This window comes from Peromyscus eremicus, chromosome 2 (assembly GCF_949786415.1).
Source record: "Peromyscus eremicus chromosome 2, PerEre_H2_v1, whole genome shotgun sequence".
In the NCBI taxonomy this organism is placed as follows: Eukaryota; Metazoa; Chordata; class Mammalia; order Rodentia; family Cricetidae; genus Peromyscus; species Peromyscus eremicus.
The window spans coordinates 103,345,740-103,362,023 of record NC_081417.1 but is presented as its reverse complement, the minus strand read 5'-3'; the positions used below and the strand labels follow the sequence as shown (position 1 = coordinate 103,362,023).

Below are 16,284 nucleotides of genomic sequence, written 5' to 3'. Positions count from 1 at the left end.
AACTTTCCTTTAGTACCAACTCTTCCATGAATTTGAGCCAACTGTCCTCCTACAGGAACAAACCTCCTGTAAATATAGATATAGATATAAATATAAATGAAAGCATAAAAATCACTCCATCCAGGGTAGATTTCAAGGCAAATAAATATAGTCAAAGCATCTACTCACTACTGTAAAATTTGCTTTGTCAAAATATTTAGTTCCTTCTTTTTGGCTGTTTAAATTGTAGCTAAAGACTATTAAAATAACACGATTGATCATATCATAATGAAAAAAGAAAGAGAAAAAAAGCAGTGTCTTCTATTTCTAGGGTACTACTTCTGCCCGTTCTCAGATGCTTAAAAGCTTTACCTGTAGGTCTTATGAAGAAGGCATTGTGTACGGTTTGGCTGCATTCGAGCAACAACAGTTAAGCATTGCACTCTACCATGCATATCAGGAGCACAAATACACAAGATACTCTTCTCAATTCTTTCAAAACTATCCAACAAATGATCAGCAGATATAGAGCATGACTTAAATATACAGCAGTGCTTAATAAAGTCTTAATGAATAAGGAAATGAACCCAAGTGGTCATTCTAATAATTGCCATTTCACAGATTACACAAAAAATAATGTTTATACAGGTACTAAGATAAATAAATGAAGTATCAGGTGGTGGGGGCTACCAGGCAGAACCTGCAGCAATCTGAGTGAGAAGAGCATCTGACTTCTGAGGACTAGGAAGAGATGTTATCCCAGCATACTAGTCACTTTATGGCAGTTTAGTAGTCCCTAGATACAAAACAAGTTCTGTTCAACATTTTTGTCTCCTGAGCAGACTTCCATGTCTATTATAGGGAAATGATCTTTCCTTTAAGAAATCATCTCTTGGGGCTGGAGAGATGGCTCAGTGGTTAAGAGCACTGGCTGTTCTTCCAGAGGTTCTGAGTTCAATTCCCAGCAACCACATGGTGGCTCACAACCATCCGTAATGAGATCTGGTGCCCTCTTCTGGCCCGCAAGCATGCATGTAAGCAGAACACTGTATACATAATAAATAAATAAATCTTAAAAAAAAAAAAAAAAAAGAAAGAAAGAAAGAAAACGAAATCATCTCTTATGGTTTGGATGCAAGAGGTACTTCCAAAACTCACATTACACTTTGGTTCCAGCTGGATATGTGTTGACAACTGCCTCACTACTGGCTGGCTAGTCTCCATGGTGCTGGAAGGTGCTACGTAATCCACTGGGAAAGAACTGTCAACAGCAGTTCTGTTCAGCTGTGGACCCTGTGTGCTACATAACCAACCCACCAGGACGACCGACCCACCAGGCAAGGTGTGCCTCCAGGTCCAAGAGTGACAAGACTCTCGTGGGAGTAACCAACCACTCTCTGGGAGGATCTCAAGTCTGCTGGGCTCTACCGTAGACCTCGTGTCCAAAGCCTCTGGTGAGGACGGTCAGTCACAGCCCTACCGTTCAAGCCACTGCTGTTGTTTTGCTAAACAGACATGCTAAGTGTTCTGTTTATGCCCACAGACTAGCACTGCTGTCAGCTTTCCCCAGAGAAGCTTCTCTCTGCTGTGAGCAGCAGTTACTGCAGCCTCAAAAATAGTCAAAGTGCTGAGAAAAAGTGATTGCTGAATGCTCAGCACTAAATCACCCCGCCAAGGCTCGGGGAACACTGCAGAAGAGTGGACAGAGAATATAAGAGCAGCGGAAGGGATGGAATGGTGTGGAATACTGTCTTCCAGGCATATCTGTGGCACTCCTGAATCCTCAATAGCTGAGATTGATTGGAACTGTCAATGTTCTATCACGGAGGGTCAAGGGCTCATAAGACCCTGCCCCTCCCTGAGGCAGTGAAGGGCTGCAGGGAGAAAGGGGGTTCACAAGGCTCTAACCTCTTCTTGAGGATCTATAAGCAATTAATGCTTCATAGGGGAGGGAGAGCAATTTTCTTCAGCAGTAAGGCAATCATGATCCCATACATAACCCTTCACCCATACTCATGTAAATAACCCTAATTAAACTCACTGGTACACACACGTGGGAGAGGGTGAAAGTAAAGGGACTAGTTAGAAAAAAAGGGTATCAGGAGTGGAACAAATGAGGGTAATACGGGGAAAAGAGGGTAATGGGGGTGAATATGATCAAAATACATTATATGTGTATCATAATAAAATGCCATAATGAAACCTGTTGTGTGTGTATTATTAATATATGCTAATGAATTTTTTTTTAAATAAGTACTTCATCTGTTGTAAGCTTGGCCCCCATTGATAGAGCCAATCATTGAGAGGTGGCTGGACCCCAGGGACTTTACTTACTGTACTGATCTATTAATGGATATACAAACTGATAGTCTTATTGGAAAAGTAGTAGAAAGTGGGAAGTAGGACCTGGTTTGAGGATTTCAGCGACGGGTATAACATGCCTTTATAGAGTATTCCTTATTCCTGGCCTGTTCTTCTTTCTCTCTGCTTCCTAGCTGCCGTGACCTAAGCAGTTTGAATCTACCATGCTCTTCCATGATGTTTCCACCTGGACACAGACCTAAAAACAATAGAGCCAACCAACAATGGACTAAAATTCTGAAATCATGCTCCTCTCTTAGGTTCTTTTTCTTAAGTGACACGTCATTTGTCATTTGTCACAGTGATACTAAGTCTGACTAACATATATCTTAACCTCAGTTCTCACAACTCTGGAGGCACAGAATTTAGGGATCCTTAAAGTTCACCCCACTTCCATTCTACATTGAATGGCAAATTAAAATGTCTCATTATGCTATCATATTTGGTACATTATGGACACACGAACCAAGCAAGAACAATCTAAGCATTTTCTGCTTCTCAATTCCTTCTGGACTGTGAAGATGAAGTGATAAGCCTCTGTAAGTCTGCTACACAATTCACAAAGAAAAGAAAGAAACTGTGCCTTGAATATACTACCTAGTCCAAGACTGACCTAAATGCTAGGCTACAAAAAACTGTTAATAGTAACTTAAGGTGAAATTCCTAAGACCAAATGAACTCACTAAGTGAATGAAAAATGACATGTGTGGTGTGTGTGTGTGTGTGTGTGTGTGTGTGTGTGCATGAACACGTACACACACTGTATCACAAGTGTGTACAGATCAAGACAGGCCACTGTATTATTTCAAAGGATCCTTCTTTGCATAATCTCCAGATGCTATCTGTGCATCAACTATTCTGAAAAGAATGTCTTACAAGATACTGGTTGCAAGTGGGGCGGGGGTGTCTCGAGAAAATACTGAACAGAGAACAAGGCTAGAAGCAACATGGAATGATTTATAGTATGCACAGTCATTCGAACAAAGGTACTCTGCATACACTACAGGTTACTTGATAAAATACAAATGAGCATGACAAGCTAAGAGAATGAGAAACTCCAAACACATAATTTCTCATCTTCAACATATTTTCACCATCACCAACGCCTAATGTTTTCAACCAGTAACATATGATTTTGTACTGGGAGGCGAAATTTTTCTTCACTCTTCCTGAAAGCAAACATAAGCAGAGACATCAGCAAAGAGCATGTAAAATAATGTCGTGCCTGCTGGGTTAGGAAATTCTCCCTTCACAGAAAACATTCTAGAGACTCTAACCAGTAGAAAAACAAAAGAACGCTGTGTTAAATGTATTTCTATTTTTAAAGGACAGAGGGAAGTCTTATTTATGTCTGACTGCTTATTACACTCACGCTCCATGCAGACAGGAAGACAACTGTTTATCCCCACATCCTTGCCTCCAGATCAGTACCACACAGAGTAAGGACACAATGTTTTTGCTTATTAAATGACTAAGTGAAGAGAGGCGCAAACTGTAAGGAATCTATCATGAACTGATTAGCTGGGTCCACCTTAGGTCAATATTAGAACTAAAAGGAATGCAACATGGAACAGGTTGTGAAAAGCAGAACAAAAATGGACCGTATTCAGGTATCCTAGCAAAATGTAGTTTTAATTTTAAAAAATTGCATTGTTAAGTATAAATCAATTCAGGATAAGAAGAAAGAAGCCAAACTGGGATGATAAAGACATTTCTTTAAAGCTATAATTCAAGATGTTGGCATAAATAATCTACACACTAGAAATAATCTGTAATTGTAAATGCTAAACCTTTCTACCGTTACATTTCCATATTCTCTTTACCTGAGAGGAATCTGCTTGGGCTAACTGTGTGGTGACCTTCAGTATCTGCTGAAGATTCTGTCCCGAATCTTCCACAAGCAGGTGAGCCAGCAGTAAAAAAACGTGCCTGGGGATCACTGTAGTGACAGGAAGCAAGGACTCCACTGCGGCCAGCCAGTCACTGGCTGCAGTCTCGTCTCCAATTACTTCAAGAATCCTCCAGGTGGTGAAGATTGAGCCATACATGCTGCTTACAGGAAAAGTAAGCCTGCAGGAGATCTGAAAAATAGACAAAAGAAGGCATTAAAACAACGAGATAAATGTGTCAGAAATATATTCCTACTCCTGACATTCACTTATTTTATAATTCATTATCAAAATCATTCCCTTCAGCAAAATAAATACACACTTTGAGGTCCTGCCAAATAGCTCTCCACTCGCATGTGAGGTAATAGGATTAGACAAAGGGGAAAACAGTTGTTCCATAGAACCTAAGAACACGTTAGCACAGAATTTTCTCATATTTACAATTCATTCCCAGTTAAAAAAGAGAGGGGAAATGGATCAATATACAAGATCCAGAGGCAGCAGAGTTTGACAAACGCTATTCTCACTTTAAAAAAAAAAAAACGAAAAGTGGTCAGCAGTGAGAGGGAAAACAGACACTCCGTTTCACTGGCCAGGCCCTACTAAGTGGCAGCCCCGAGCAGATGGCAGACTTGGACACGGGACAAGTCACACTGGTAACAGACAGTGTGTGGACGGGAACAGCATTGCCTCGGCTTGAGCCTAGGAAGTCATTAGTAATTGTGAATAACTTCGGCAATAAGATGAAGCCCCCAACTCTAAGTTGAACAAGACCGAGAGAGAGTGCTTCACTTCAGCAAATCTGAGAAATGGCTCCTCACATAAGTGAAGTGGTGTAGTCAGGTCGAAGGAATGCACGAACCTGTGCATGAGTGCTTGAGCAGAAAGGATTCAAGAGAAGCCACAGGTATTACAGAAGCATTTGATACTGTCTGGTAATAGGGTCATTCAAATTTCACAGAAGAGGATGACAGCCCTAACTGCCTCTTATCAGAGGATGACTTATAAAAATAATCATTGAAAGGATAGGAAACAAAAGTTAACATTGGTTTAAAAATGTAATAAATGTATTAAGATATAGTATACATGTTATAATATATGCTCTTTTAAAGTTTATGATTTAGAAGATTTCAGTAATTTATAGAGTTCTGCAACCACCACCAGTACCTATTTTTATGACACTTTCATCAGTCCCAGGGTAAACTTCAATAGCCTTTCCCTACTCCCAGTCCCTGGAAACCATCCACTGGCATTATAATTTCTATTCTGGCTATTTTATATGATAGAAACCATATAATGTTGTAGCTTTTATGAGAGGTTTATATGACAGACACCACACATTTTGTGGCTTCTTTCACTTAGCGTGTTTCTAAGGTGTGTTCATGTCACTGCTGTGTCAGTACTTTTTATTGCCAAATAGCATTGAATCATATGTATAGAGCTCCTCTTATCTATCCATTCATGACAGACAGATAGTTGAGCCATTTCCATTCTGGGAGGCAATTATGAACAACGCTATCAACATTTCTACAAACGTCTGTGAGACAATAAAAGTATACAATTTTCTTGAGCATATGCTAAAGAGTGACTGTCAGATTTAAAAATTAAACACTAGTCTAAAACAAATGTGCAAGTTCTTGCCATACTATTAACTAATATGAAAAGATTCATGCAAATATAAGAGATATAGTTTACATAGAATGCTACTTTTTTCCAAAAGAGTATGAGGAGAAAAAAATATTATGTTAATTTATTATAGTTTTATATCATATCGTATTATACAACAAATCAGTAACTACTAAGCAAAATATTCCATTTGCAAGAGTGAGAATGGTACTACTAGAAACCACAGCGAAAAAGAAGACTTTCATCGTGTACCATTTTATACTTTTTAAGCCATGTGAATGTATTACTATTGCAAAAACTTACAAAATTTAAGTTTAAATAATATCTAAACTTAAATTCCTTTGTCCCATTAAAAATACTGTTTATAAGAAGATGAGATTCATTAATGACTACGGCCAAGTCCTTTAGATAATGACAACCAATATTGGACTTGGTCTTCAGGACACCGAAGCTTGTTGCTGATTAGTCAATAAATAAAACACTGATTGGCCATTGGCTAGGCAGGAAGTGTAGGCGGGACAAGGAGGAGAATAAAGCTGGGAAGTGGAAGGCTGAGTCAGAGAGACACTGCCAGTCGCCAAGATGACAAACAGCATATGAAGATGCTGGTAAGCCACGAGCCGTGTGGCAAGGTATAGATTTATGGAAATGGATTAATTTAAGCTGTAAGAACAGTTAGTAAGAAGCCTGCCATGGCCATACAGTTTGTAACCAATATAAGTCTCTGTGTTTTCTTGGTTGGGTCTGACGGCTGTGGGACTGGCAGGTGAGAGAGATTTATCCTGACTGTGGGCCAGGCAGGAAAACTCTAGCTACAGAAGCTAGCTTTTGGATATCATGCAATTTTTATCACTTTACTCATTTGTACAATTTAAATAAAGACTAACTTCTTGCAAAGGTACATGAGGCAGATATGAAACCATCTAATATCTAATAAAGCATTTGGCACAATGCCTGAAATTATGAGGAAAATATTATCCCTGTCATCTTGGGAAAAGAAAAATAAAACCAGTGGGTATGAGTAGAAAAGAAAACAACTGGAAATCAACATGAACCATGAATTGAGTCCAAAGCAGGAACATTACTCTGACATAGGTAAACAAGGAAGAGAAAAGTAATTCCACACTACTTGAAGTATTATCTCCTATCTTGTTTTTGTTTGCTTGGTTGCTTAAAGGTAGACCAGCAGTAGGAGATCAAAATGCTAAATAACATATCACAGTAAGATCCCTTTGCCCCATTGAGTGCCAGCTCCTACTGGCATACCATCAGGGGAAGAGTGTCATCAAGGGTTTCCTATCCTGAGAAAAAACAGAGGAAAGGGTTGGTGCATTCTGCTTTCCAGAGGAAAAAGTAGAAAGTCAAAGGATTTGTATTATGTGTACTATAGCACAACAGAAAATAGCAACAAACAAAAACCACAGGAAAAAGATTACACTTAAAAAAATACCAGAACTGGCCGGACGGCGGTGGTGCACGCCTTTAATCCCAGCACTCCGGAGGCAGAAGCAGGCGTATCTCTGTGAGTTCGAGGCCAGCCTGGTCTGCAGAGTGAGTTCCAGGACAGGCTCCAAAGCTACACAGAAAAACCCTGTCTGGGGGGGGGGGGGGGGGGGGTACTGGCATGATGGCAACCCATTTGTGCAACGGGGCAGGAGGATCAGGAGTTCAAAACCAAACTAAGTTAAGTGAGACTCTGCTCAAAAAAACCAAACCAGGGGCATGGTGGTGTACACCTTTAATCCCAACAAAGGCATACAGTTCAAGGCCAGCCTAGTTTACATGGGGAGCTACAGGCTAGCCAGGCTATACAGTGAGTCTCTATCTCAAAAAACATACAAAACACAGAGGGAAAAAAAGTAAACAAATAAAACACATATCTGAGGAGCTGGAGACAGCCCAACAATTAAGAGTACTGGCTGACCTTCTAAAGGACCCAAGGCTGGAAACTGTTCATAACTCTAGTTCCAGGGATCTGTACCTTCTTATAGCTTCTACAGGTACATATGTGATACACAGGCATACATGCAGTCAAAACACTGATAAAATCAAAATTTTTAAATAAGTATTAGATAGTTGTCAAAATGTACTTTATTGATTTTTATAAATGAGTTGGGATTACCTAGTTTTAAAGGGTTCTCCTAAAAATGTTCAGGTGCATTAAGTGTGAACTGTATGTCAGACATAAGACAGTCTTTGTTGAGCTAAAGAGGTCTGTGCATACAGTGAAGATGCGCATTAATCTGTAACCCTGACTACAACAGACTTAACAGACAAAAGGACGGTGACATGGAAACTCAGCACTCAGGAGTCAGAGGCAGGAGGATCTCTGTGAGTTTAAGGCCAGCCTGGTCTATACAACCAGAGATACATAGGGAAACTCTGTCTCAAAACCCAAAAACAAAAAGTATCTTTCTCTCCAGCCCTGTGGTCCCATAAAGAATCTAGATGAGAGTTGAGAAATCTAGATGAGAGTTGGTTATCATCAAATGATAACTCACATCATCCCCAAACGTAAGATCTAGGTTTACCCTTAATTTTCAACTAAAAACTCTCAGGAAACCAGAGTTTCAGAAACTTATTGCTAATTTACTATTTTATTTACTATAAATCTACCCAACCACTGCTATTATTTCCTCCTAAATTCAGTATAAAGATAAACTAGTGGATGGAGGGCGAGATAGAAGTAACACATTCTGTGCTCTAGAGTTAAAGAGGCAAAACCTTCAATTCAATTCTATCCCTCACAGCACATGTGACTGGAAGACGTTCCTGGTGTCTCTAATCTCAGTCTCCTAACTTAGACTTGAGTGCTTTGAGAACTTGGGACTGGGGCACAGGTCAGCAGGGGATGGAATTGTGACACAGTTCAAAAGTAGACTACCTACTTACCATGTGAGAAACCAGGAATTTCATCCTAAGCAACATACAGAGGAGAGAGAAGAAAGGAAAGGAGGAGGGGATGGATAGGTACTCACTAGGATAACTAAAATCAACAGACAGTCATTAGCAAGGATGAAGGGAAATTGGACTCCTCACATGCTGTGACAGGCATTTCTCAGTTACACAGCATTATAATATGACCCACAAATCTACAAAGCTACCAAAGAGAAATAAAAGCACATACCTACATAAAATCTTGAACATAAATGTTCATCACAAGTACTCACAGTAAAAAAAAAAAAGTAAATAGCGCAAAGTTCACCCATAGAGGAAGAGAAACAAAACACTGTTCAGCCATCCTACCAGGATAAAAATTGAAACAATGTACCAGTTCACAAAATAAAAAGCCAGAACTAAGGGCGGATCTGTGTGATCCCTTCCTTGTCAAGGGCTGGAAGCAGACAACTTCCCCCTAGAAAGCAGATCAGGGGTTTCCCAGGCTGAGGAGAGAGGAGCAGGTACACGAGGTGTAGTTTCTGAGATATACTAACAAATGTTCTAAGGCTTGTTGTGGTGACGGATATACCACATTAGACAAACTCAAAGACCCTGGATTGTACATTTGACCTGCACACAGTATATATGTGAATTGCATTCCAATAAACTAATAAAAGTTAGGCGAAAGCATTCATATACTTGTCTAATAAAATACATAAATCTAAAAATAGAATGGGCCCTACAGCACGACCTCTGGCACACTAATCCCTCAGTTACCTCTTCGATAAACTATCTCATGAGGTGTGGTATAACAAAGTAGCTAATACAGAGCATAGAACGAAGTCTACAATTCTATGAAAGACATGATGCTTTGCTGCCCATTTCAGCAGGGCCCAGAGACTCGGCCATCACAGCCGAGAAGGGCAAACAGGCAGTAAGGGCTGGCCATGATGATGAGAACCTGTTCTACAGGTGCTGCAAGAACTTAACGTTAGCTCTAAGCGAGACAATGACAACTTGGAAAATTTCATGATTTTTCAAATTAAGAGACAAATATCCAAGATATTTTCTGCTTCCTACAATTCCAAATAAAGCCTATCTAGTACTGTTTTATCAACAGGGTCCATAAATACCATATTTACACACACACACACACACACACACACACACACACACACACACCCAGGCTTGCAGTAGATCCTAGCTGAGTCAAGTTATCCTAATCTTTGCATTGACTAGCACAGTTTTATGGAAATGAAATTTGTCATCTGAACAAATAGGAATTCAGCCCTGTCTCCTTTCACTTTATCTCATCAATCCATTTTCATCCCCCACCCCCACCCCTCAAAATTCCCCTGAGTCTGTCTTATTGGCAGGTACTCAGTGTGACACCTCAGGTCCACATCTATCCATCCTTCCTGGGACAACACAGTGGTACCTTGTCAACAGAGGGCACAGGAGACAGGCTGCCTCTTTACCTGAGGGTAGTAACACTTCCCCCAGCCACTCTCACAGCGCTCGTTACTAGTCAGTGGAACAACAAACTCATGGTAGTTTGTCTTACTCAAATTCCTCTCCTTATTGACCATAATTCTTGTACACCGATGCTTTCGTTTATTTCCCATTATCTTGAGAGAATTTTCAACTCCATCAGAATTACAACTAGTGGCTGATGGTTTTTTAACCTCAGGCAATTACAATAGGTGGATTTAAATTTCATATTTAATAGCCAAGTAGAAAAAAGGGATCTTATTTTCCACACACTATAAAAATACTTATTAGATTTTAAAGGGATGAATATCACATTTACAATCGTCCGTTTTTTTTATATCTTGGGAATGGAAAGATGTTAAGCCATGTTTTATTTCGTGGTTCTCAGCCTTTAGAAATGGAGAAGTCATTACAGTTCTGCATTGGCAGGGTATTTACCCTCCAAACTGTACTTCTGAAGAATAGTTTTAGTTGTAATCAAACACTAAGTCAGAACCACCAAGAGAAATCATTAAAAACAGCAAATCTATGGCTTTCATAGAAAGCTTTCTGTAATTAATCTATAGGAAAAAATGGTCTTATGAGAGGTGCAAATCTGCTATGAACAAAATGTGCTAAATACTGAATACCCACCATGTACTAAACAATGGACCAGGTAAGTTAATATGTTATATAAGTATAAGGAAAGAAGACATTCAGTTAAACAACTGGCTAAAATATTTTTCACTAAAGCTACTTCCTATGATCAGCTAAGAAATACAAAGCAAAAGCACTTAGGACAGAAAAATGCAAGATGATCAATGACTACCACAATTTAATGTTAACAATTTACATCGCTGCCCTTTCCTGAAGGCCTGAGGAAAGAGCCACAATTCATTCCCACGGTGAGCTCATCATAGAGTGAAAGGTAGAAACATGGACCCTCCACATCAGCACATGGCATTCTCTGCCCGAGGTAAATAAAAGAAATGCTCGGAACACAAAGCACAGTGAATACTGATGTGGGGACTTGAGAACATTCGGCTGTGTCTGGAAGAACAGGCCGTTCATACAGAGGACACAAAAGAGCATTGTGTGCAAAACTGAAGATTTAGGAAGAGACTTGGTGAGGGTGAGCCGGGCTGAATTGATAGGTGTGTTCGGAATACAGAGCCCACACAGGTACCTGGAGAAAAGAATCCCAAGGTAAAACATGGCTTGCATTTTTTAAAAGGGTGATGTAAGTCACTCACAGCCTCCATCAGACAGCACAGCATCTCGAGGAGGATATTTATAGCATCAATAGTATCCCTTCCTCCCTCATCGCCAACAGCTGCTAAAGAGGAAGTCCAGCTACCAATGCTGCCAGTGCTGATGAGTAAGATACACACACACACACCTGAGCAAACAGTAAGCCGAGTCCTTGGGTATTAGGGTTAGGGTGAGCCTCGGTAAATAACACTTGTGATTTAAAGGTACACAATTCAAAGTACATCCTGCCTGAGCAGTAGCACTGGACCCCAGCTCTGGCCCCACCTAGGATCCTATCTTTGTGCTATATGGCAAGTTAGGAGATAAGGTATAAAAAAAGTTATTAGAATTCTTGCCAGCCTATTTAGAACTTGACAGAATTTCCTTCTCTTACTGGTAAGTCAGACATCTACTTCAAGATTAGAATTATAGTGTAACAATCTGGATTTGGGAAGCTGTAATACACATTTAATTAGTTTCCAGTACATTCTCAGGTAAAGAATACTGATGACTAGACTCTGGCTGCTCTAACTCCTAACCATGCATGACTAAAGGGACCTCCCTTTTTCCAAAGGAAGCCACAAGCACGTTCCATCTTGTGTTTGTAGTGACCCCCTCCACAGAGACATTGGGCATTTTACTGGCTTTAGCTTACTTAACTCTCATCCCAACCCCTAAGAGGGGAGTAGAAAAGTAATACATTTTACCAAAGACAATAGGTAAAAAGAGAACAGGCCTACCAGAAATGTCCTAGGGCCCAGCCATCTTATGCTACTGTCACAGAAAAGGGAGACTAAAGGCCGACAGTAGGGTTCAGTGGGTAAAGGAGCTTGCTCTCAAGCCTGACAACCTGGGTTCAATCTCTGGGATCTCTCCACAGGGCCAAGGGAGAGAACTCAGTCCTGAAAGTTGTCATCTGATTTCCACAAATGTTCACTGACAGTACACACACACGGACACACATGTTCACACACACACACACACACACACACACACACACACTTTTAAAATAATAGAAAACTAGGACAGAAAACAGAGACTGAGAACACAGAACGAAGTGAACAGAACTACCATTCCCACCATAGCACCATAAGATTCAGAGTCAACAGCTGCCCGAAGGGACTTTCCTCATCCACGGCCATGCAGTCTCACAAAGCAGTAAAAAAACATGTGACAGACCTGTTGTCTTCCACTTGAGGCAGGAAAATGTGGTCATACATAAAGACAACAAGAGCCACTGGCCTAACATTACATGCCCTGTAAATCTTATCCTGACCCCTGAACTTCCAGGCTTTGAGGAACACTCCCTACCTGGGAAAGATCCTGACTAGCAAGATGCTGGACATCTATCAATGGACTCTGAGAATGAAGGACTCCATGCTCAAGCATCATGAAGAAGCAGCAAGAGAAGGTTCAGCGGGTAAGAGCACTCGCTGCTCTTGCAGAGGACAGGACCCACATCAGTGCCTCACAACCACCTGTAATTCCAGCTCCAAGAATCTGAAACCCTCTTCTGGCCTCTACGGAAACCCATCTGCATGTGTATAAAGTAGATCTAATAAATAAAAGAAGCACTAAATTAAACAGAAAATTGACCATTTTCATTTCATTTCTCAGGACTAATCAGGACTGTTAGAGTCTAATGTACTGGAATCTCAAAAAGGGAGAAAGATCATACAGCATTTCAAAAACTTATGGACCATAGGACCACCCTCCCTTCATAGTCCAGAGAAGTATAACATCTCCCACTTCACTGCCTGACAAATCTGGAAGGTGCAATGAGTTTATATCTAAACAGAAATTTCATTTGAAGTGACAGAAAATGCACATGGACCCTGAGGAGAAATTAAGAGGAACTCAAAATTACCATGTGGTGGTCATCTTCATAACATTCCCTCTGCAGCACTTCCAAAAGATTCAGAGCCAACTGTTGCCTGGAGGGACCTTCTTCACCCATGGCCAAACAGTCTTCCAAGGCGGTGGAAGACAGAATCTGCAGAAGAGGCACCATGAGCAGCAGGGATGCCTTTGGGATTTTCTGACCCTCAGCAAGAGAGAGGAGCTTCAAAGCTAATCAACAAAATAGGAAGTCACAATTTTTTTTAATTAACACCAATCAAACAGAATGCTATTTTACCAATGAAATGGAGTTTTTCTTGCCCTTTTACAGCCAGCTCAGACACAACTAGGATGAAAAGTCACAGTAAAAATGAATAACAGAAACATAAAAACTAACTATCCTTTTTAAAACTGTTGATATGTATAACAGAAGACTAAGGATACTTTTAGAGACAACAAATATTATGCATCAAAAGGTATATATAAATCAACTCCAGTTTTTGATCACTGTGAATTTTTTTAATACTATTAAATATTTGTCCTTTATAACATCTCAGCTCCGAACAACAAATAACCAAGAGACCATAAGTCCCTGATCAGTGGACAATGAGGGCAGCACACATGCTTCTTTGACAAATAAGCCAAAAGCCATATTAGCAGATGCTGAAGTGAACAACAAGGTAAAGCAGGGCCGCCAGTCAGCTAGCCAACTAAGAAGTGGACCACCGAAGTCTCGCAGCACACACCCACAAAACCCTTTTGCAGTAAGTGGTTTCTTCTCATGGGAATTCAGCCTCCACATCAGAGGCACACATACAGATGTGCAGTGAGTAAGCCATGCACAGGACCTCCTGGACCCTAATTGCAGAATGAGTTAGGATATAAGTAGACTTTTTTTTTACTGTATTTTTTAAGGTTACCAAATAAACTCTGATTTACTTAAAGATGTTATTCATAGGCTTCAGAGCCAAATTATCAAAGTAATAAAGTAATTTCCCCACTGCACCAAAAAAAAAAAAAAAAATTCTCTGGGCACTAAATCACGTCAATACGTCGTCAGTATTTTGTTTTAAATCACTTGGAAGTCAAACCTTAACAAGAGCCGAAGTACAAACACATGTTACTATAACATGACTTTCTCTAAATATTGGCCTTAATCCACAGTTGTCTCTAAGACATTATAAACATCTATCATCTTTTTTAAAAAGAAAGAAACACATAGCACGCATACTCGATATCATGTTATAAATTTTCCAGATTTTTTAGGCTATTATTTATAATTAAATCTAGTGTTAGTAAGTACACAGTACATTATATTAATGCTTGCATTTTGAATTTAAAATGACTGACATTCTCTTGATTATCTATTACTTTTAAAACTAAATAGTTTCCCAAAACACTAAACACTTTCAAATGACAGACAGTCTCAACAATTTTCAGTGTAGTTTATTCCCTTAACCAGGATAACCTCAAAACAGGCACCGATTTACAAGAGAAAGAAAATTCTGCTAGCTAACAGCTGCTCAAAGCATTTGCTTGGTCTTGTGTCATTTTTCTATTGTGCATCAGCCAAAACATATGTTTGCAACTTCAGAATTAGAAAGGCAGTTTCCCTAGGGCTGTGGAAATTCTTGTCAATAAAACAAATACAATCCATTTCTATAAAAAGGCAAATTTACAAGGACAAAGTGAAGTAGGGTCATTGAGGTGGGCCAGTGGGTGCTTGCCCTGCCAACCTTGATGACCTGAGTTCCACTCCTGAAACAGTAAGGGTGGAAAGACAGAATGTCCTCTGTCATCTGATCGTGACATGCATGGGATACTATGTGTGTGTGTGTGTGTGTGTGTGTGTGTGTGTGTGTGTGTGCACAATAATGATAAATGTTACATTGTTTATCTTTTATGTTTTTATTTTATATGTATGGGTGTTTTGCTTGCATTTATATCTGGGCACCACATGCATGCAATGCCCACAAAGGTCAGAAGAGGGCACAGGATGCCCCGGAACTAGAGTTACAGACAATTGTTAAGCTGCCATGTGAGTGATCAGAACCAACCCCAGGTCTTCTGGAAGAGCAACCAGTGCTCCTAACTCCAGCACCAAAAAAAAATTTTTTTTTTCAAAGACTGACTAATGTTTTCTCTCAGGCTGTAATTGGAAATGGTGGTTAACACCATTAGACACAAGAAATTTAGAGAACAGCAGTGACAGAAAAATTCTGAAACTACATTATACTCCTGGCTATACAGACCACTAACTTTAAAAATACTTTATTGTACACTTTTACTGGTAAATCTCATGAGATATATATAAATTATATCACAATGAAACTTTGTAAAAGCAACAGAAGTAGCAGCCTGGCGTACACTGCTTCCAGGAAGATGCCATGTGCACTGCTGGAGCGAAGGAAAAGTCCATCCAAAGGGCATCAGGCAAAAGCAGTCCAAGAGACTAGGTGTCCTCCACGTACGAAGGCCACTGTCAAGCAATCTACTCTCAAGATACTGACAAATTAATGTCCCAGAGAAGGCACAGCAGAAATTTATCGAAGGCACTTTAAAGTAATTTGCAGTCCCTTATTACCACATACTTGACATCTGACCAAGCAAAGTTAGAAAACATGAAGAAAAACAGCATGATTTAAAGATCCGTTGTATTTGCCCATCAGCGAGAGTGAGAAACTTGACTCTTGCACTCTTGGTAACCAGCACATTTTGCTTCCCTCTCTACGGCCTTCACTTTCCTTTAAAATTAGACAACCAAAGGAACATCATCATTCATCTGACCTTACTAATTTAATAAAAAAATAATAAACTTGTTCAGTGTAGTATCAATTATAAATAAATCTTTTGTGCAGTGTGTGTGTGTGTGTGTGTGTGTGTGTGTGTGTGTGTGTGTAGCAGTCAAAGGTCAACTCCAGGATCAGTTCTCTCCTTCCACCATGTGGTTTCCGGGGATTGAACTCAACCTGTCAGATGACAGCAAGCC

General features: G+C 39.9%; 1 protein-coding gene across 1 annotated transcript in view; it reads right to left on the bottom strand.

Moving 5' to 3' along the window:
* The window catches only part of Focad (focadhesin), a 293,097-nt gene that overhangs the window by 185,452 nt on the left and 91,361 nt on the right, over positions 1–16,284 (bottom strand). Inside the window, exons 10-11 of the mRNA XM_059254513.1 lie at positions 13,324–13,526; positions 4,164–4,421 (exon numbers count right to left, since the gene is read on the bottom strand). Coding sequence (XP_059110496.1) covers positions 4,164–4,421; positions 13,324–13,526 — 461 coding nt within the window. The remainder of the gene's footprint in view (positions 1–4,163; positions 4,422–13,323; positions 13,527–16,284) is intronic.